Source organism: Cygnus olor, chromosome 24 (genome assembly GCF_009769625.2).
Source record: "Cygnus olor isolate bCygOlo1 chromosome 24, bCygOlo1.pri.v2, whole genome shotgun sequence".
Taxonomy (NCBI): domain Eukaryota; kingdom Metazoa; phylum Chordata; class Aves; order Anseriformes; family Anatidae; genus Cygnus; species Cygnus olor.
Window position 1 is genome coordinate 1,137,239 of NC_049192.1, and position 21,931 is coordinate 1,159,169.

Consider the following 21,931-nt stretch of genomic DNA (forward strand, 5'->3'; position numbering starts at 1 on the left):
ACATGCTGCTCCTTTGACAGCAAAACAGTTCATTGTTCACAAGTTAGCCACTGTGAATATGACCCCAAGCCACAATGCTATTCCCACCTGAGCAGGGTAGTAGAGAAATGCACGGCTGAGAGACCGCCAGATAATGCAATAGATATGGCCTTAGAGCTTGGTGCAGCCAGGTCCCAGAAGAGCACGTTGCTCTCCAATGGTTTACTGGAATGATCTGGAATCTCTCTCTCAGGGAACCACCCAAGTTTAGGGTAGGAAAGGTCCACCCAGGACAAAATGATTTCGCATGGCAGCTATCACATAAAACTGCAACATAGGCTATCAAGGAGTAGATGGCACAGCCTAGGTGGAGCAGAGAAGCAGACGCATTGCCAGGTGGGTGAATTAAAGCATTCAATCACAGAGCCAGTAACAGCAGGAGACAGCAATGAAGCGGGGAGGGAGAAGCCACATCTTCTCAGATGGAAGTTGCAGAGAGGAAATAGACGGAGGAAGGTTATTCCAGACCGCAAGAACTGCTCGTGAGGTGGTTGCACACAGGCAGCTATGACTGCAGGCGGACGAAGAGGTAACTATGGAGATGCTGAAAAGGGGCTTAAGCCAAAAGGAAGAGTAAGGACGCAAATATCTTTGATTGTTCCATAAGAGAAACAGCCTGTTCCAGACCCAGCCGTCACTCCCAGAGGCATGGAAAACAGGACTGCAGTCAGCAGAGCTGCTGTAGAGGGAAGATGGTGACGAAGAGAATGCTTAATACTAGATTTATGTCATCATCTTACCCATGAGAAAGGCGGCCCACACACCTGTCAATAACAAGGCCATTAAAATAATTGATTTTCTACAGAGCAGGGGAGTCAGCTTTGAAATGTTCTGTTTTTCAGCTGACACCCTAAATTTTGGAGGTGGGTTAGTGAACTTCAAAGCGTGGAACAGAACGGCCAGAAAAAGTGACTCGAGCAGAGCTGAGCTGTCTAAGGAGAGCTCAGCGACAGAACATGACTCAGTTCCCAGCAGGGGATGGGGTTGGGAACTTGAGGAGAGAGAGAAACAATAAGGTTAAAACTGGATCTGGCTGACATTTAAAAAACATGTTTTTTTCAACCACAATGAATCTGGGGGGAATATGTTTTTGTTGTTGTTGATAGTTAACAGTTTCTGACAGGGAAAAAAGGCTTTTTTTTTTTTTAAAGGAGAAACTTCAGTTTTTCTGGGGTAGGTACCTCTTCCTCCTCTTTGTCCTGTTTGCCACATTCCCTAATACAATTCAGGGAAAAGACACCAACCAACCAACCAGGGATCCTTCCTCTTCTCCTTCATATCACCCATGAAAGCAAGTGGCATCCTCCACCAGTTCAGCTAGTTCAAAGTACCTGGCTCCCAAATTACATCAGACTACCAGATGCCTGTAATCCATCCTCTGAAAAGAAAAACTGAAATCAGTGAGGTAGTTTACAGGCCTAGCCTCCAAAGCAAGCCCTGAATACTGAGCCTGTTGTGGACAGTGGCCCGATACCCGGCTGAAATAACTTCTGCAGGTATCCCCAACCCTCCCTACATTCGTTTCAGACTTTGAGGCCATTTCTCATCACGTCCCAGTCCTGACCAGGTAGTGCCTGTGGTGTGTAAGAACCCGACCGATCCCCCCGGGGGGCTCCCTGGCCACCCCAGTAACATGGTGCCTCCTCTCCCCACCTGCTGCAAGGCCAGGCTGTGGGGCTCTGTCCAGATGGCTCATTATATAGCACAGTTGGTAGGATTTGTAATGGCTGATGTTGCTGGCTTCATCCCAGATGTCTAAATAAATGCTATCTGAAATTGCCTCGACCTGCATTCAAAACATTCTGCCAAAAGCCTTGGGAAGCCCTGTCCCACTTTGGAACAGGCTTCTAGTGATCAGACTCTTCACTGTTACCTCTGTTAACCAGTTATTTTGCCACTATGCCTCAGCAATGCAGAACCAAGTGGGCTGGTGCTGTTCAGCTTCTGTGCAGTTCCCAGTCTACGTGCTGAACGCCACAGCCTTGTGCCAACACACCTACAATGCATGGTTACATCCAGATTAAGCACCATGGATATATCCACTGGGTCTGGAAAAAAAACATTGCTTCAAGTGGGTAAAAACGGCAGTAAAGCTTACTGCTGTAACTGATTTGTACCCTGCCAGCGATTAGCAGGTGAAGAGCAGCATTCGTCCTGATAGACGTGGTGCTGGGAGGGCAGTCCCCTACCCACTTAGGTCAGACAGGTGGGAAAACCCTGCAGTCTCTTAGCACATCGCTCAAGGGCCTCTGCAGAATTTCTCTGCAACTACTCCCAGCCGTCTCACATGGCACAACACGAAAAGTCCCAAATCCCATTATTGCACTCCTCCCACTCCACCCAGCAGCAGTGGTCTGCAAAGTCTGACTCAGAGCAAGTCTTTGTTGTTCAGAGGTCAGGAAAATCCAATCAAGCAGTACGTGCGGATAACTTCAGCACCCGATCAGGCTCTAAACCTGCACAAGGCAGACCCTCTCCAGGCACAAACAGGAGCCTGCCACCCTCTTTTTTCTCCCCACTACAGCCATTGTCGTTGTTCTGACAAACATGGATGTTGCAGCACCATCACCCTTCCATACTTCCCTCTCCGAGACTCAGGTGTTCTCAAGCATAAAACTGGAATAAATCCGCTTCTTTACTGGCTCAGTTGCTTCTTGCAGTTAGTTCATGTACACATACAAGGTTATAAACTGAAACCTTCCTATAGTTTCCTATGGTTCCTATGGTAAAATCTTGAGTGTGAATAGTATTACATTTCTATACCTGAGCTTTTACACCGGTGATTCTTGCCGACTCACCGAGTGAGGCAGCAGAAGAGGCAGCACGCAATTCCCTGCCCAGCCACGGGTAACAAGCGCAGTGAGCGCTGGCAGAGCCAGCCCAGGAGCAGGCCAGGGAACGAAGAGCGTGCATGCAGCTTACTGGCATTTTTCAAAAAAATATCTTTATGCAGAAATCACAGTCTGCCTGCAAGTACTCTGCAGGAAGAAAAAGGAGTTCGATTTACCAGACAAATTGCTCCTTAGGAAATAGTTTTTCTCCTCTTTGTCACAGCAGAGCAGAACTCTTCTGTTTACTATGCAGACCAGTGCCTGGTGGCAATTTGAGCCACCTGTTCTCCGGGTAAGCGCAGCCATTTAGCCCGAACTCAGCATTAACTCCAAACAAATACAATAATAAGGAACAATTCTACACATTGTCCACGATCTCCAGCACCCAGCCGCCAGCCAGCGCATTTCTGTCCATATATGAAACATCAGCTTCGTTAGCAACTGAGTCAGGACAATTAGGAGCCATTCTAGCAGGAATGTGCAACGATGCTGGAATGCAAACCAAGGCCAGGGAAGCGAGTAACCATGACAACTCTGCAGCTTTCTGCTGACAGCCCAGGGAGCGCTGCAGCGCCCAATATAGCACGAGAAGCAGGTTTCTCCCTTGATATTTGCCAAAGAGAGGCATGCAGCCAATGTTTTGTGGCTGTCATTGTAGAGATGTGAGCTGTGACACACATTCTTGTATGAGCCTTCACTCATCAAATATGACCACGGGATGGGTTTCTGACAGACCTTTCTTTTCCAAAAGCCGGCTGCAAGAGACTTGTCCCCAGAGACCTCAGAAACAGGAGGAACAACTAACAGCAGATTCAGTTAGAAAGCCAATTGCACTGCACAACTTTATTGTCATCCGATGGCTTCGGAATAATTTTCGTTTGCCAGCCAGCAACACTTCTCTCAATTACTGATGAAAGCCTGAAGCATGGAGAAGTGGCATGGAGCACGGCTCCTGCCCTTACCCGGGCTGGCGTTGCCCGCACTCACACGAGGAAAGCCTAACACCGGTCACTCGCTGCTGGTGGGTACCTGCGGTTCAGAACCAAGTGCTCTAATTGCTAATGAGTCAGCAACAAAGCAGGAAAACAGCCCTGCTGCCTCCTCACCCCCTTGTGCTTGATTCCACTAGGAGCTTTACAGGTTTGCTTAGCTCTCTCGAGTTTCATAAAAAGGTTTGTGGTTGTTTTTCTCCTCCTGTGTTTCCTCTATCTTCCCATGGAAGGTGTGAGTCGCACTACATGAAGCAATGGCCTCCATTTTTTGTAGCTAATCACAAGCCTCCACACCATTAATTACTGTTCATATAATCAGGCCTAGTAAATTGGCATCTGACACTAGATTAAATTCTGTTAATTTCTGCATCCCCTGAATAGTTTATAGCTGTTAATTAGGGGTGTGAGCTGTGTGAAGGATGTTATAACAAGTGAGATCTGGAGACAGACAGACAGACAAATCCCAGGTAGACATTCATCATACTTTGCTTTCTCTGAAACCAAGAACCTTTATAACAACAGAGAACAGCAAGCTCTCCATTAATGTTGCAGGAAAACATGAGGCTTTTTTCTTGAGAAGACGCTTATTAATATTTCTAAACAAACTTCAGCACCCTAACTTAAACCTCGTAACACTTCACTTCCAACTCCAATGAACTATAACATATTCCCAGTACACTGCAACTGCACCTCTTTGACCATGCATCCCTGGAGTGAATTTAACTCAAGCTCTAAGATCTATTATAGTGGTAAGACGACAAAAACATATGCAGGGTTGGGTTTTTGTTTGTTTGTTTTTCAGTTACCATATTAAGAGGCAAGCTTAAGAAGTGAAGGGAGCTAACTTTGTCAGTCAGCTAGACTAGCAAGCACAGGAACCTCAGCACACAGCAAGCTTCAAATTTCAGCCATGATGGGAGAGCTATGTATAACGTCTATTTCAACAAAGAAAAAATTGTCCACATGGTCAGTTCTTACAGAGATCAGGGTCTGAATACAATCCTCACTGGGTGGATGGCTGGGTAACTGGGAAAAATGGGAAATATACAGGGCATCTATAGAGAATGGAAATAGGAAGTGACCTTGAAAAAAGCTTACTTTTTAAGTGTCAAGCAAAGGAATAAAGTGAGAATTATCAAACTCCAGGAAAAATGAAGCTTATTCTATTCTTTGCAGTAGAATGAACAAGCAACAAACACCAGAAAGGGAATGGTCTATGTAAAAAGAAAACGTCAATACAATGGCAACTGAGTAAAACTGGTGATAAATACATGCAGGCAGGAAATCAGAAGCTATTTTCTAAATAGAAGAATGAGATTCTAAAGTAGATGCCCAATAGGAGTAAGAGCTTCACTAATTTTAATCCAGAGCTTGTTAGGTTTGCAGTAGGCAAGAACTGGCCTCAGTGCTCCAGAGACTTCCTGACAGTCTTGCATTTCCCAATTCAAGTTTTGCGTATTATGACTCTTTTCAAAGTTCTGTTGTATCAGCTAGGATATCTATGACTAGTAGAGAAGTTGAGATCCATTAAACTCCATATTCTGTGCATTGTTCTATAAATAGATTGAACATCATGTTCTTCAGTGTTGGAAAAGATTAAACGATATAGTGCATTTGAAATGATGTTCTGTTGCTTTAATGGTGCCAAGGGTAAGGTACGATTAAAAGGAGAGCCACAGAGGAGGGGAATCTTTCATCTCTGGAAAGTAATGAAGAGGCCCAAAATAAGATCAAGGTCTGACTGTAAGTGGTTCTATCAAATTATATAGGAATATAATGAGTTCTACACAGGCTAATTTTCATATGCAGCTCTACAATATCTCCCCCAAAGCAAAAGCGACAGAATATTTAAACTTGGCTCAAAAGCTGCTTAATGTAAAGAATTTAGAGGAAGGAAAGTCCAAATGTGCATACTTCGTTTCTTAGAAAGGTTAAAATGACAGAAAGATGATCTGCAGAAACTGACTCTTCTAATTCTGCTGTAACTCCATTGCCTATTGCAATAGCCAGATGGAACCAGGGCTAGCAGAATAACAACCAGTACTTATTATATGGGCCATTTGCTTTTTAAACAGCTATTATTTCGCTCACTGTTCAAACGCATGTAATAACCCTGAGTCCTAATTTGGCAGTCCAGCCTGTTTCCAAGCTTTGTTAAAGATGGCATATCAGCCTCTCAGAGCAATAAGTAGGACAGATGAGTGTCACATGATTATATTAAGGAAAGCACTCCACAAGCAGTAGATTCATTTAATTTCTTGTCTGCTCTAGACAGTATCTTATTTTTTATTTTTTAAAAGAAGAATTTTCTGTTTTCCACTTACAAAGGAAAACTACCCCAACAGACCAGGGGAGCTAAGCTGTTTTCCACCAGATGAAGATTGAATTCATCCCCTTTCCAAGTTACACATGTGTATTGAATTCCCACTCAGGAGTACAAATTGAAGTCTTTCCTGAATTCTTGTTTATAATAAAATTAGAGTCAAACACAAGATCATTTCAAGTGCAAACTCAAACTAGTATTGGATGCAGACAAATGCAAGAAGAAGAAAAAATGAGCATTTACTGAATGGCTCTGACATTGTACCCTAGAAATAAAAATCAGATCAAGAGTATTCCATTGATTACTTTTGAGAACAGCTTCATGTCAGCAGTAAAAGACCAGTGGTGTACATGTACTACACCCCTGGACTCACTGCAGCAGTCACCAATAGGACTGCTCATATTCATACTACTAATTGTTTAGGAGATAAAATGTGAAGCACTATTAAATATCCAACGTAGCTGCATTTTCTGCCAGGAATGCTCTTCATGTGGTTTTAGCAGATAAAGTTAGGTAGGAAGGATAATGCTAATAACAGCTCCAGCCCGAAGAGGGAGCAGGAGGGGGCACAGGACCCGCGCATCCAGTACCTGATATACATGTGCTCCAGCCCATTGCCTTGCACAAAGGCACAGAAGATCTGGAAAGCTGAAGATGTCTGGCAAATATGAAATTATGTCATAGATTGTAACTTAATAGTTTATGATACCACATAAATCAAGAGCGAACATTATCTCCATAAGAACTAGATGAAAATCATTAATAAATAATAATTAGCTGTTTCCTGGGCCTGCCATCTGGTAAGCATTTTTCCTAGCCTGCAACTCATTCTTCTTTCCCTTCTCCAATGCAGCTAAACGGTGAAGGCATGCCATTCTACTTCTCCTTTGCTAGCCCCTTTGGATAATGCAGGTACCCAGGATGCTGTCAGCCACTTACATCATCCTCACCACCTATCTCAGCACTCTACACCTGCAGGGCTTCACTGCCATTCTGCTTATTCAGTCTCCAGTTTCTTAAAAAGCAGGAAGGAGCCAGAAGTTATTGAGACCTGCCTTCCACCCTGCTCTCAGAAACACGTGGGCACTAAGATAACCAAATTAATCATTCTAACCTGTAAGTGGCTGTCATTAGTATTATTATTTTCATCATATAAATTATCTTCCACATTAGGTCATATGCATTTTGAGATCCTGTGGTTTCCTAGCAACTCCTCTTACCACTCCACATGCAGACACAGTGTGCCGTTTTCTTTCCTTTTTTAGACTCTCTGTGCAGGGGTTATATTCAGTAACAGTGATCTCAGGCCTGGCCCTAACGACCTTTAGTCTGCCACATTTGTGGGATGAGATGCAGAAGACAGCTATTCCCTCCAAAGAGTGCTGCAAATGCAGCAGATGGTCAAAAACCCAAGGTCCTGCACTTGGCTTTCTCCTGTCCTGCAGAGCAGAAGTACTGAGGCACGTAAACAGAGCTGAAATAACAAAAGCATACCCACAAGTGTTACAAACTGGCAGACTTTGGAAGACCCCATCAGCCTAATTCTCTGACAGTTAGATATGTGCCAGTACATAGCGTAGGGTTCTCTACAAAACACTGCTCCTTCAAAGTCTGTGCAGGGCACCCTAAGTGCAAGGCCTCTGCTCCTGCACTTTACTCTTCCCCTATCTGTCAAAGCATACCTTTGCTGGCCTGCCCCGTCCAGACTGGTGGATCCCAGCAGATAACAAAACTCTGCTGAAACAGCCAGCTTTTACCTGCTTTGCCTGTAACCTGAATCGTAAGCTTGCTGCCAGGTGCCCTTCTCGCTCACAATCCACTCAGCTCAGTCACCCAGACCAGTGTCCAACCTCCACTGCAATGCCAGGGGAGAGTTGCTGTGCTACTCTCAGGTGTGATTAAAGTACTGCATCCTGCATAAACGTAAAACACCTACCTAGACATCTTGTAAAGCTCACACAACTTGATAGACGTGCTTTCCAAATAATGCACATTTCACATAAACAGATTTTCACATAAAAACCATGAACCATAGCTTTAGAGTTGTTTCTAGTTCAACTTGGGAAATTATCTGGAGGGCCAAACCAATTTTAGGCACCAATTTTAATTAACTTCTCTAGCTGACTTAATCAAGATATCTACCAAATTTAATCATGATGGGGGCACAGAGTTAGGTGAAGTGACTATCCTAGACAGTCTTTTGTGTAAGGAAAATAGGATTAATTTCTGCCCTGCCCCACTGACATTTTTTTAAAATAACAATGTCTGTTCTAAACTACAAAAGCTATGGGGTTTAATTATTAAGATAGCTAGTGGCCCTGTTTCAAAGGAGAAAAGAGAACAGACCTCAGAAACGAACCATCTCCAGTCCATGTGGAGTACAGCTATTAATATTTGATCTCCTGCTAGCCTGAAGGCAAAGGGAATAATGTTCATTACAAGAGCCTAAGACTGAATCCACTTTAACAATTGACTGAACTGACGATGATAGCAACTGAAGATGATGAAACTTTTCCTGCTGTATGTGAGGTGGGTAGGTTGAAGGACTCATATTTCCTGCAGCAAAAGGAGCTGACGTTCTGTCAAGCACAGAAAGAAAAAGGAAGGGAAGTCTTCTGTGGTTGACATCAGAGCCTCACTGTAAAGACCATCACTGGATCCACCACCCAGTCCTGATTACAGGAGAGATAAGATCGTTGTGGATAGCAACAGACACGCAAAGGTGTATTGCTTTAAAATAGAAGAAAATTTCATGAAAATGTAATTAACAGGGAGAAAGTACCACGTAACTAAGAAATGGACTAGTCTTTGATCCCTTATCCCCGCTCCCTCCCCTAACTCATCTGCAGGTTCACTCAGAAGTTACACCACTGTCAGTAAACCTCAGGGAGCACAGGCTGAGACTTGGCTGTTACCTGAAACTCCTAGCTTCTAGTCTGATTTTTTTGCTCTGGGTTCCAGTGTGAGACCAGTCTCTATTTAGGTCCTAGAGCAAGAACAGTTTGCAAAGACCTCAGAAAAACTGAAGATCAAATTTCATATTCTTGTTGCATCTTCAGTATAGAGTAATTTTCATCAGATTTCACACTCATATACTTGGACTATTAACATTAAAATGGGACGATGAAATCTAGGTGAAATATAGAAAAGAAATTGAATTTTGGATGCCCCCATTTTGGGGTGCCAAAAAGCATGTCTATTTTTCAGGCTGTTCATAGTCTGTGACTCCTAATTAAGGCTGCAAAGCACTATCCTCTGCGTGCTGTTTTCTAAGAAATTGTCTGTTTAAGTAGAAGCTCTTAAGGTTAAACAAATCTTTCAAATATTGAGGGCCAGAGTCACTCATGCATGTACAGTAATAGAGCTCCTAGAATTATTACACTCTCTGGACCCACTGCAGATATTTGCCTCTTGGCTTTACTGTTCATACAGTGTATACGCATTAGCACCTCTAATTAGAGAGGAAAATCACGAGTTCCATGTTATTTAAAAGATTATGCAGCATTTTAAAATACAACACAATGTAATTATTTTTAATAGCCACAGCTATTTCATGTATTTACTTTTAATGGTGTTTGAGTCATAAATTAACAGTAGAAAAGAAAAAGGCAAATCAGCACTTGACAGAGAAGCAGGCAACATTTGAAAAGACTAACTGGAAAACTAAAAAAAAAGTGTGTGATCAAAAGAGAAGAGGGCCTTATTAGTTTTTCTTGCCTGCTTTGCTCTGGGCTGCTTTTTATAACTTAACTTGTTCCTCTAGATGTCAAGAAGGTCAGGGATAAATAAAAATGAGAAGAGTGTTGATGCAGAATGACTTCTGTCATTCTGCAAAGAGATGCATGTTTTGGGACAAACAGTCCTATATTGTCAGATGCCAAAGCTAATGAACTAACATTGCCAGTGCAGGGGACAAAAGGAACAAATAAGGTGCCTTTGTCTACCGCAGAATGAGGAATGTACTTTTCATTAGTGTTTCCCAATAAACCAAGGATCTTTGCTACTTGGCTGGTAAGCGAGCAAATTACCAAATGTCTCCCGCTCTGCTCCCTCGGAACGCCTCTTAGCAGCCACTCGCACTGCAGCAGCATCTCCACCACCACCAGGTACCAGGTGTCAGCGTGTTTGCTCACTTCTTATCTCTGGAAAGGCCACTAACACTGTGGCAGCTGCATTCTTCAGATCTACATGCTCATCTGGGCCCTGGAGACAGCCCCACGCTTGCTGTTCTCACCAGCAGCCTTGTCCTGCCCGCATACCCCCTGCATTTCATCCCCACGTTTTTCAGGCACAGTGAGAACCTGACATTGCCTTCGTCCTGGTACAGACAGCACAGGACTGACCGCTTGGTGTGCCAAAGTATAAATCCAGCTTATTTGTCTCCTTTGCAGAAAGCCCGGCTTGCGAGGATTCGAGTGGCCAAAACGGGCAGCTCCAACGCCTACCTTCACAGCAAGCGCAACGGCCTCCTGAACGAAGCCCTCGAGCTGACGGTGAGTGCAGACAAAACACCTCCTTCCGCAGACTTTGGGAAGCTCCCTGCTCCCACCCCTCCCTGGGCTCCCTGCCCATTGCCACCCGCATCACTGGCCATGCAGCACAGCAGCCTCCCCGGAGGGTGTGCTGCTGTACCTGCACTACCACGTATGCTGTGCTGGAGTCCAGCTGCAGGACTGGAGCAGAGGAAGAAACTTCCTTGGGCTCCTTCTTGAGCTGGGAAAGGATCTGGCCTTCCAGCAGTGGCCAGGTTCACAGCTCGCTCAAACCTTGGTGCGATGAAGCTGTGGGAGCTACACTGCTTTGGACCACCCAGCGTTTGCCTGGGCTATAAATATCCACAGTCGTTCAACATATAGTTATTTATTTTTAGAAGTCTCTCCCTAATATGGACTATCTGCCTAACAGGACAGGAAAATATTCCCTAGCTCCTGTTTCAGACAGTTTGGTGGTGGGTTTATTTTTAATAGAAAGGCATCTGGAGGCTAATATTAGCTATTCATGAGAAGAAAAAATGTAAGTGCGTCAGATTGCTCAGCAGAATCAGTGAAAACAAGAGCAGGTTATTACATTAAGCCTGATCAACACCAGAGCAGGTATTAGCACATTTCATGGATTCCATTTCAAATAAAGCAGCCTTTCATGCACGTGGGGAGCAAAGAACAAGATGAAGAATGCCTAACTGAGCCACCAGAGCCGCCTTGCACTTGTTCGTGCATCCTTACTTGGGGCCTAATCTTTCAAATGTCTACTATTTTCCCTGGCATACATCCTTGCCAGGATGTTTGCATTTGTAAAATCAAAGCTGAAAACCCTTTTCAAGCTCATGGTGTTACAAGCTGCTCGCTAGGACCTGAGCCCATTCCTACCCAAGATCAGCAGGTCCAGCACACAGAAGCAAATTGTGCATCACCTGGTTTTACATATAGGATGTTTCTCGGTGCAGACCTAGATAACGAAGTGTGGTCTTTTATAACTGGAGTAGCTTTCAAACATACTTTACATGAAATATGTATTTGGAAGGCAGGATGCCCGGATCAGTTTCTGTGCTCCCCTCCAAAACAAGTTCGACCATCCTAACTACACAAATAATGTCTCCTGCTCAACAAATGGCAGTGACGCTTGGAAAATACGTGGTTCTAGAACCACATGCTGCTCTTGAGCAGCTCAAGGAAAGTTTCTATATCAAGAAAATACTGAGACCAGAAAGACTGGTCACATGTAGTCCAGAGATCATTCCCCACCAAGGAAGGGCTCAGGAGCGGGACACCACTTCAGCTGAGTCTACTGTGTCATTACTCAGGAACATTCAAAAAACTGGCTACAATTTAAACTTTTGCTTTAAATTTCTAGTTTAAAAAAAAAAAAAACATGCCAGAGGAGCTTAGCATGGACACAGTTTTCATTTGATCTTCCAGCCTGTCATCCCAACATGAATCCCCTCACATCTCTCATCAACCAAAATTCCCTGCCAAGACCGCTCACAGGAGAGCAGCTGACACACCAACGCTTAAATCCAAAATGTACGAGGTTGAGAGAAATATTTGACTGAATGGGTTCATTTTCTGGCACCTGCCCAAAAATAATTGGAAGAAGGGTCTTTTTGTTGGCTACCAAGCTGTTGTACACACAGGAAAGATAACAAAAACATTTCTGAAGAGGCTCTAAAGGACTGCTTTTACCCATTAAAAAGTTAGATACAGATTAGCACCTAGAGCAGGTCTTCCCAAGCTTTCCTGGGTGCAAATTGCTTTCTAGTGGGCCTACAGCTCTAAACGCTACCACAACTTCCCCACGGCCCAGTAAGATCTGTGAACTCTGCTTGGGAAAGCACCAAATATTAGATACATTTCTATCATTACATTGTAAGAAAATATCCCCACCCTATGGAACTTCCAGATGAAACAGCCAAAAGCAAAGTCTGAGGGGAAGGAAGGAAGAACTACCATCTGCCTGTGCCACACAGGAATATCATTGACTAGAACAAGAAACCTGCCAAAGCCATGCCTGGCATCTGCACCGCTGCCAGGAAATGATCTTTGACTACTTGAGGACTACCCTCAATCTTGAATCAGGAACCAAGACATCTCTCCACCCAGAGACAGTGGCAATAAATTACTACAGAACTGCAGAGCACCCTTTGTCAGAAAGGTATATATGACCACTTAAACTCCACAAGGCAAGATTTTAAGGCTTTCATTTTATGGCAGCAGAACAAACTATTCTTAAGGGAGTACAAAGTGTGAATGACAGCACAGTCTAGCCAGCCAAATTTTTAGGCCGGAAAAAAAAAATGAAGGAATGTGACTTGTGCAGTTGCTATAGTAGGGGCCAAAGTATTATCTACATACTGTGTACATCCCTCAGTCAAATTAGTATCAAACTGCTTCACTGGTCAGGTGCACATCCCGTTTTGATACCTTGCCCAGGACTCATGCTAACTTTAATGGACTTCACGTGGCCAGATTGCCATTGGGCTTGTTTGGTACCCAGCAGTAATTCCAAGTGCAATTATGATATGGCCATGACTAGATATTATCACTTTCATCATTAGCAATCACACAAGTACTATGATCAATGTATAATTGTTTTACAAGTGTCCAGCAGATTGCCCAGCAGTCTGACACCCTGAGGGTTTAACTGAGGGGAAAAAAAAAAAAAAACCTGCTCCAGAATATACCCCAGCTCTGACGCTGCAGTCAAACTAATAAATTGGGAGAGAAGGACTGTTCAAGATTCCGGAACATGTGCCAGAATTTCCTTTCATTAGCACCAGAATGAACACACTAACGGCATCTTTCGAGGGAACAGCAAGTCTTCAGTCTGTAGCCTTGCATCAGAGTAAAGAACACATGAAGAAAAGGATTGATCCAAGGACAGCAGCAGGAAGAAGTTCTGTTCCTTGCAAGAACACAGACTCTTGCTTTAGAAACATGGATTTGTAGCATTTTGCATTTGCCATCTAGACACCAAGTACTCGGAGCTTTTTCTTCTCATTTAGAGAGCTTTTTAGTGGGCTTTATGTCAGAAGCGCTCAAGGGATGGTGAGCTTCTTCCCATGGCAGCAGCCTACATATCCTCTTAGCGATAATCTCCGTGTACAGCTAGCCGAAATTCCCTTTTAGCTAAAATTCTAGGCAGCGTATATCCTAGAAACAGTAGGTTGTGAGGTCTTGTCCCTTTTCACAAGCAGAATCTGCTTAGCCATAGATAAGCATTATAGCCATTCTCACGGCAAGGGACAGTCTAACCACTGAACCAGCTCGTCTCAGTTCACCAACGTCCAATTTCGTGTGCTGAAGCACTAAATAGAAGATACCTCTGTAGTGGAAGCATTTTGGACTTCAGAACCAATGCCACAGTGTGTTTCAGTCTCCCTCGAAGCAACCAACAGCTCAGCAAACGCCTTCCAAGAACAAACTGAATGGTAGCTGGCATCAAACCCTGCAAAACGGGCACCCCAGCTTAAACACCAAGCCAGCCCCCCTCCTCCCCCCACCAGTTTTTTCATTACAGCCAGACTTTCTAAAGAAGACACAGATTTTGTTTGCCTGCAGTAACATAGGTACCACTAACGCAATCTCTGTAGGTATACAGTCCTCAGCAGCACTATCAAAATGCCAAGCATCTGTGCAGTGTTGGTACTCTCACAGTTCAAGGTGCAGTAGTGCCTGCAGATCTCTCAATTTGCATGCTAGGATGTTCTGAATGGCTGCATGCTTTCTTGTTCTGAAAACACCAATCTGGCTGAAGAAAAAGGTGGAGAGATGATAAGGTAGGAATCATACTCACTGATGCTACACTTTACTCCTGGTCACCGCCATCCCTTGATCCATTTCCATCAGTGGCAAGATTTGCCTTGTAATGGAAGGCAGAGAAAGAGACTGAATCGTGCTGCCAAAATCTGACATTTGGCTTCGGTGTTCTACCAGAAGTAGGGAAGCTTTGTCTCTGTCTCAAGCAAATCCTCTCATAAAGATACTTTTTGCAATATCTGCTCTTCCTCCCTCCTTTTCCAGAGTGTTTTAGTGCAGTCTTATATTTGCTTTAAGGCTTGCAGGGACCTCCCTGGGAAATATTCCAACACAGACTTCACCAGAGTCAGTAATCTCAGTAGGGTAGGAACAGGATCTGCTTGATGTGTTAGTTCACCAGGAGGATTGTTAAGAAGAAGAATGGAACTGATTTTTTTTTTTAAGACTACTCTTAAAACTACTTCTGGGAATGCTCAACCTTCCAAAACAAAAGCAACAAAAAAATCCATAACCTGCTTAAGAAGCATTCCCACAGGAATCTATTAATTCTGCATACAGTAAGTCAGCTTTCTAAGTGTACCAATTCAGCGATGTTTTGGCATCTGTCAGAGACAGAGTTATTCCTTCACTTAAGGATCGCAGAGCCATCCAGGAAATGGCATCCAGAACACACATTTGCAGTGTATCATTGTGCCACACAGGTGTATCTAAAAGCAATGCCTTAAGCACAGTTAAATTTGACCTCCTTTAGAGCAACAAACAAAGTCTTGGCACTTCTGCCAAGAGGTTCTGCTGCATCTCCCATCCCACCCACTTTCTGTCATGAACAGTCAGATCCTGCTGGTTTATGTCTAAGCAGGGACTCAAGCCATGCACACCCAGTTTTGACTTTAAGATTTACGCATTACAGAAGACACCAGGCACCCCTTATTAGGGAGCACAGGGAAACATTTCACAACACCTAATTGCCATTTTAATGCATTTAATTGTCTTTGGAAATGCTAGTCATCAAGGACATGCGCAGATTAATGTGTCACGAAACTGCAATGAATTTTAAGATCAAGGACTTTAAACAGTAGCAGTGAAAGAACGTCCTAAACAACCTAGATTTTAAATCTCCCACTGCGGAACAGAGAAAGTGAGAAAAATAACCCTGGCTCTTAAATATCACAGAAACTCTCTAGGCAACCTCTATTACTTCTTTTCCTTCCATTTCTGAGGTGTACCTGATCACCAGATCACAGCATAAGTGACAGATGCTGTAGTTTGGGGAATGCAAGCACCTGAGTCACTGATGCAGCACGGAGATCAGAAGCACAGAGCACCGCATTTCTTCCCCCTACTCAGGGTGACTAAGTTAGCCTATCGCTACCCTGATGAATGCTCGCTGCCAAGCTTTCTGCAAGAGCTAAACACGATGTGCATACCGAACTCGGGTTCCCAGCCTCTTATCCTTCCTATTTCAGCTTTTTCTGTCAGATCAAGCCCCTCTGCTTAACACAGAGACTGGGCTGAGACCTGTGGCTTATCCTAACCACTAGTAACACCACTGCCTAAGCAGTCTCTTCCCCCAGATCACTACGTGCACACATACATGATGTAGAAACCACAAATAAACCAACAAGAGTGCCCCAATAAGTCTTCCTAACTCCTTGTCGCTATGCCAAAAGCAGCTCTACCCCACCCCAGCTCTTCCCACACCTGCCTAGGAGGGACCACTCCTTTTAACATGTTTTTGACATAAATACTCTCAGTTGTACCCAATCCCTTCCCCGAAGGCACAGTCTGCCTGCTTGACTCTGAACGCACCCTGCTCTCTGAATTACCTTACAAATTTGTTAGCCACATTTGAGCCGTTTGAGCACACTGGGGAAATGGGGGAAAGCTGGTCCCTCACTGCACAGGTCCTGCTGTACAGCCACTAAAATACTTGAATCAGGAGCTCTTTGGGCAGGTTTGCCTTGTTCAGATTTTGTGCTAGGTGATGCACAGGGGGTTCCCTCCCAATTTGCTGTGCTCCTGGGCACTGTGTTAATGAGACATCAAACACAGGACCCTATTCTACAGGGAAAAAGCCCCAGCTCAACGAGAACCCAATGGAGATGGACCCTCCCGCTAGGGAACTGCTGCTGCATTTCACATAGACTTAAACCCTTCACCACTGCTTCTTCATTTGAGGTATGCTTGGATAGGATAATTTATACGTATTAACTCTTATACACGTAGTGCCTGCCTGTTCCTCACTCGTCCCTGCCTTTCAAACAGGCCTTCCATGCCTTCAGTGCACACCAGACCCAGGCCTCAGGACCAGCTACAAGCTTCCCACCAACAACCACACGTTGCATGCTGAGGCAGGGGAAGAACAGCCCCATATTAACACACTGCACATACCAAGTATGGAGAATAGTTGGCCATGTTCATGCAGAGGAGAGACAGATCTAGGAGTCCAGGCTCCAGAAACAGCATTACAAAGTCCGACACAAGAAGCCCATGTTCACACTTTCTGATCTGGCACTGAGCCGTGCCTCAGAAAGTCCCAGCACAACACACGCCAGTGCCAGCAGACCCAGCTCAGAGCAGCAAGGTCAGGCAGAGCCAGCAGCTCAGCAGAACTGAGACAGCACATGCTTTGTCTCCTGAGAGACAGCAGAGTTAAAGGCACATCTGTTGGCATTCAAAGGTCGTGACAAGTTTAAATATCTTAACAGCTTTAGGAAAAATAAAACAGCATAGTTTTTTTTATTTACCTTCTGGTTCCAGAGCCTTTCCACCATACAACAGCAATGTCTCCTCCACAGCTACAAAATGACTGGAAACACACTGGTTTTGAATCAAAACTCATTTCCCAACCTGAGTTTACTAGCCAAATAATTAAGGAAAGAAAAAAAGAAAAAAAAGAGTTACTCTCATGAGATTCATGAGAAAAACCTGAGAGATGACAACACTGAAATTATCATCTTTATCCCTGTGAAAGCTGATGCTGGTGGTTGTTTGTTTTCATGGTTTTACACCTGGTTTGGGTTTTTTGTTCCTCCCTCCCCTTTTTCTGACTCTAGGGATCCACCGAAGATGAACAACGTATGACTAAAGGCACCTCCTTAATTGAAAGCCAACATCACCACCTGCTGCACTGCCTGGAAAAAACAACTGTAAGTAGCAACACAACCCTTTCTACATCTTCTTAAGTCTTTGTGCCTGTCCCAGGCTTCCTAAGGAAAAGTTGTGCACATAGTATGCTCTGAACTGCCACTTGGGTGGGCATACATCCCAAGTGGACCTCCAAGCTGTGCCAGAGCGGTCTGACACTCAAGTTCCCCAGAATACCCTGCAATGGAATAAATGCATTTCAATTTCATCAAGTCTTCTTTAAAAAAGAAAAAAATCACTGTACAAAGGGATAGCGGTGTGATTGTCTGCTACTCCGGTCACTTACACCAGTACAAAGTCAATAGCAGGTTGCTCAGTTCACTGGAAGACAAATAACTTTTCAGCAAGGGGTTAGGGAGATCCTATAGACCAGCTGCATACTAAGTTCAAATTTTTCAGTGCTTCTGAAAGAGAAAAAAACTGTGTTTGTCTTGTGCTGTCAGTCACACATCATATGTACTTGTTGCTTGTGCCACTTAGTACCACGGGACACTTCTGCTGTCTTAAGAGGAAGAAGCTGCTGTCAGCAAGTACAAACCCCAACTTGGTCTGTGCCAACAGGAGACCAGGCTGGAAAAACCAACCTTTAGCCCCTTCTATGGAGCAGAGCAGATGAACTCTCTTAATGGGTTTAAAGGTTGCACGTATCTTTTCTCACTACAGTTCTGGTCACAAGACACGGTAATTTATCTCAGAGCCAGCCAAGCAGTTTCTCTGACAATGACTTTTCTGTTTGTGTCGTGCAAGATGTTGGTGTGAGAATTTCATTTTTTCATTATTAAGTTATTCTTTATGCAGAAGTCTCTTGGAACATTTCAGATATTTATCTGATACATATGTTTTACTTCCAGGTCTATATAAAAGGTTATGCAGTAAAGGAACATATTATCTATACCATGATTCATTCTAGAAAGAATGAAGAGAGGTTAACATTTGAAATATTCATGACTTTTTCTATCTGCATCCATCATCAAATGTACTTTTCATTTCTGACTTGCAAGAGCTTTCTTTTAGACAAATCACCTTCACTTCCATAGTTTGGCTTATGCTGGAGTAACATCACTTAGGCTTCAGCGATACACTGGAAGAAGACAACTGGTTAATTACAGTGACCTGTGAGCACAGCTGGTTTATCACAATGAGCTATGAAGGTCACCTTTCTAAGGACAGTGAACTGATTCTTCCTGTATCAATGACTATTGAATTCATTTTATAAGACTCATCTTGCCTTTGTTTGTAGCAATTTTGGATGTTACATAACAAGCAGATATTTCACAATCTGACTCTTTGGTTTAGAACTTCATGCTTAAAAGCTTTACTACTGTGACCCACATTTCACATGAATACTTTCATTTGAAAACTTAAACAAACTGTCTGAGGCAAACAAAAGCTGGCATCCCTGCCTCCAGGGTCTGCTCTTGTAAGGCCCTGACCTTGTAAAAGCTGATAGGCGTTCTGACCTCCGCACCAGGCCGTGGGCATCTCTGGGAGCCACGTGAGTCACTGCATTACTAACAGGCCAGCTAGGGTGCTGGAAGTAACAAAGCCAATCCTAATTTGTGGATGTATTAGCCTGCCATATTAACAAAGCCACACTGCCTCCAGCACACAAGCCTGCTCAGTGAATCTCAGTGGTTGAAAATGTTTCAAACATTGCTTTTTTCAGCAAAGCCTGGCAATAACAATGATACTTTGAATTGAATGAAAACCTAGAGGGAGAATCTGCACCATATTTAATGCATTTTCCCCCACATATTTCAGCCAGTTATTACCATGGATTTTGCATTAAATCTCACCGCTAGTTTGGATTCTGGTCTGAAGTTACCAATCCAAATTGTTCAATCAGCTTGTGCTGAAATTCTAAAATTCACATAGTCTCATAAAATGCTATGCAACATTTCTCCCCCCAAAATGTTAGATTGTAAAAAAAAGAATTTTTAAACACTGAAGAGTCATTTTGTGATGAAGTTGCAGGAATGGAATGAGGAATGTACCATGGTTGCAAACTTGTTTCAATGGGCAATTCACCTTTCCTCAAACTAGGCAGAAACATTCTAAAGTACCTTTATTTATTGTCATGGTATCTGCAGTCGCCACGAGCATACAGTCTTATAATTGAATGGCTGTGAATGGCTCAGAAATCTGGTGTATAAAATGACAAAGCGACTCTAAAGTACGTGTGGCTGCCATAATAAAGGCTACTTTGTCATATTAATACAACAGATGGAGTTTGTTCAAAGAAAAGGAGCTCTTCCACTCCTTCTGAGTCCCGCATTGAATATGGACATTCACATGCCACATTTTCTCCAAATGCTGAGTGCACTGAATCCAGTCCTTCGACCCAAACCTTTCCTCTGTGTTTCCACAGACCATAACCAAAACTCATATCCATTGGCGACCCAATGGCAATGCAATTCCAATTCATTACTTGTGAATCAGCAGCTGAAACTCTGTTTTCCTTTGCCTGTGGCTCTCAAAAGATCAAAGCAATAAAGTTGTAACCAGTCTTGTTCTATTTTCAAGAAAAAGCTTAAGGGTGAGAAGGAATGAACAAACGGGTCTGATTCAAGCAAGGTTTGGAAAAGAGAAGGTCTGGCTGCCCATTCAAACTTGAGTGAGCCGGCTGGAATGCTGAGACAAGAGATGCAATGCTGGGACTAAATTTCTGAATGCCGGAATGGACAATCAATTGTGTTTTTATCTTTTGTTGGCATGTTGTCCATAGGGATTGTCCTATCTTGTGGATGATCCCCTGTTATCTGTACGAACTTCCACCATCAAGGTATTTCCTTTTTAATTCAATTTGCTTTCTCTATGATCTCTGTGATGTGTCTGGAGAGTGTTTGCTTCCTTTCTCGTTCCTGGTCTTGTCCTTGGGAGTTTGTGCACGTGCCTCTTTTTGCTATCCAGTGCTTGTTTCCTTTGAGAGTTGTGAGTTGTTCCAGTGAAAACTGATGGCTGCCTTCACCATAGTTGCTTTTGTTTCGCATCCTTTCTGATGCTGACAGGGGCTGGATAAGTATGTACACTAGAATTATTTGGGTGTTCATGTACGTGCGTAAGAGTTCTTTCTTTCAGGATTTCTTGTTCTTTAGCACAAAAACTCTTTACAGCTTTCTGAATTTCCTTCCCCTACCTGCTTCCCACTCTCAGCTGCCATGTTTATTTCTGTTCAGTTAATAGAAGCACCCAGTGAAATGCAGGTATGTTCTGCACCCAATAGCCAATACAAGCAACATCCTGCAAGTACATTAAAGGTCCAGATGGTCCTCCAAACACAACACAACCCTGTCCCCAGGAACAAATAAAAAGGTTCCTGAAACTCCTCCTCTCTGGGGTTTAGTAACCACGTGGTATTGCAGAGACTTTGAAGCCACTTCCAGAATTCAGACACAAAAATGAGAGGAAAATCAGACACTATATTAACCAACTCCAGCTATGTAAACAGAGCAGTATTAACAGACTATATCATGCTTCTGTCACTGCAACAGTTTCTCTTATTCCCCTATGGATGTGGGACAGCAAAATCTCCTGGTTGCAGAGAGCAGAAGGGCAGAGTTACTTTTTAAGATCTGCCTAGTACAAATATTTTCAGGCACAAAGCATCTTACACAGATAAGGTACCGTCACAGCCCACCAGCCTAGCACAAGGTGCTGTTGAAAACAACCTGCTGTTGGGTCACAGCTGGTACTGCTACCAGGGAGTAATGGCACTGTTCTTTTCCCTGCCAGAACCACGAGTTCATTGATGAGCAACTGTTTGAGCAGAACTGCATGGAGAGCTCAATGCAAAACTACCCATCTTCTCGGAGCCCCTCCTTGTCGAGTCACCATGGATTGACCACCTCCTGCTGTTCTCGCCGTAACAAGAAGACCACTCACCTTCCCAACTCCAGTGTGCCAGCCACTCGCCTCCGTAGCATGCAGGAGCTCAGCACCATCCACATCCAGTGCAGCGAGCAGCCCTCACTTACAACAAGGTACAGTAAGTAGGCTCTCACTGCTAACTACTGCATGCAAAGCCCTGGAGTATGTCATCCAACTGAATGTTTGATGCAGCTTCTTAGAGGCCTATTCGGCAGCCAAGGAGAAGGGTCTAGAGCTGGGAGCATCTTTGTTTTCCTCCCTCTAATGTCAGCCTGAGCAAAGTTGCTCCTAGCTGTTCTCTGTAACTGTTCTGGGGGAGAACAAGGTGAAAGCTCGACTCTAATGCAGCTCTTCTCTGACCAGACAGGACATAGAAAAAGGAAATTCAGCTGAAACCTACCTATGAAGTGCTAATCACACAGACAGGAGCCAGTAGTTGCCAACTATGAGCCAGTCACCAAAGCTAGCACAGGGCACTCC

At 43.8% G+C, this 21,931-nt stretch overlaps 1 protein-coding gene and 1 long non-coding RNA gene across 7 annotated transcripts in view; one reads left to right on the top strand and one right to left on the bottom strand.

The window, feature by feature from the left end:
• Positions 1-17,224, bottom strand: part of LOC121059301 — a 101,254-nt gene extending 84,030 nt beyond the window's left edge. Inside the window, exon 1 of the long non-coding RNA XR_005814477.1 lies at positions 17,185-17,224. This is a non-coding gene — a long non-coding RNA (uncharacterized LOC121059301). The remainder of the gene's footprint in view (positions 1-17,184) is intronic.
• The window catches only part of KCND3 (potassium voltage-gated channel subfamily D member 3), a 121,978-nt gene that overhangs the window by 92,864 nt on the left and 7,183 nt on the right, over positions 1-21,931 (top strand). For 4 of the 6 annotated variants that reach the window (XM_040536024.1, XM_040536022.1, XM_040536023.1 and 1 more), the window contains 4 exons: positions 10,577-10,678; positions 17,494-17,586; positions 20,310-20,366; positions 21,317-21,564. In XM_040536024.1, the coding sequence (XP_040391958.1) occupies positions 10,577-10,678; positions 17,494-17,586; positions 20,310-20,366; positions 21,317-21,564 (500 nt within the window). Of the gene's footprint in view, positions 1-10,576; positions 10,679-17,493; positions 17,587-20,309; positions 20,367-21,316; positions 21,570-21,931 lie in introns of all 6 variants that reach the window. The other 2 variants (XM_040536026.1, XM_040536025.1) reach the window with 2 other exon arrangements.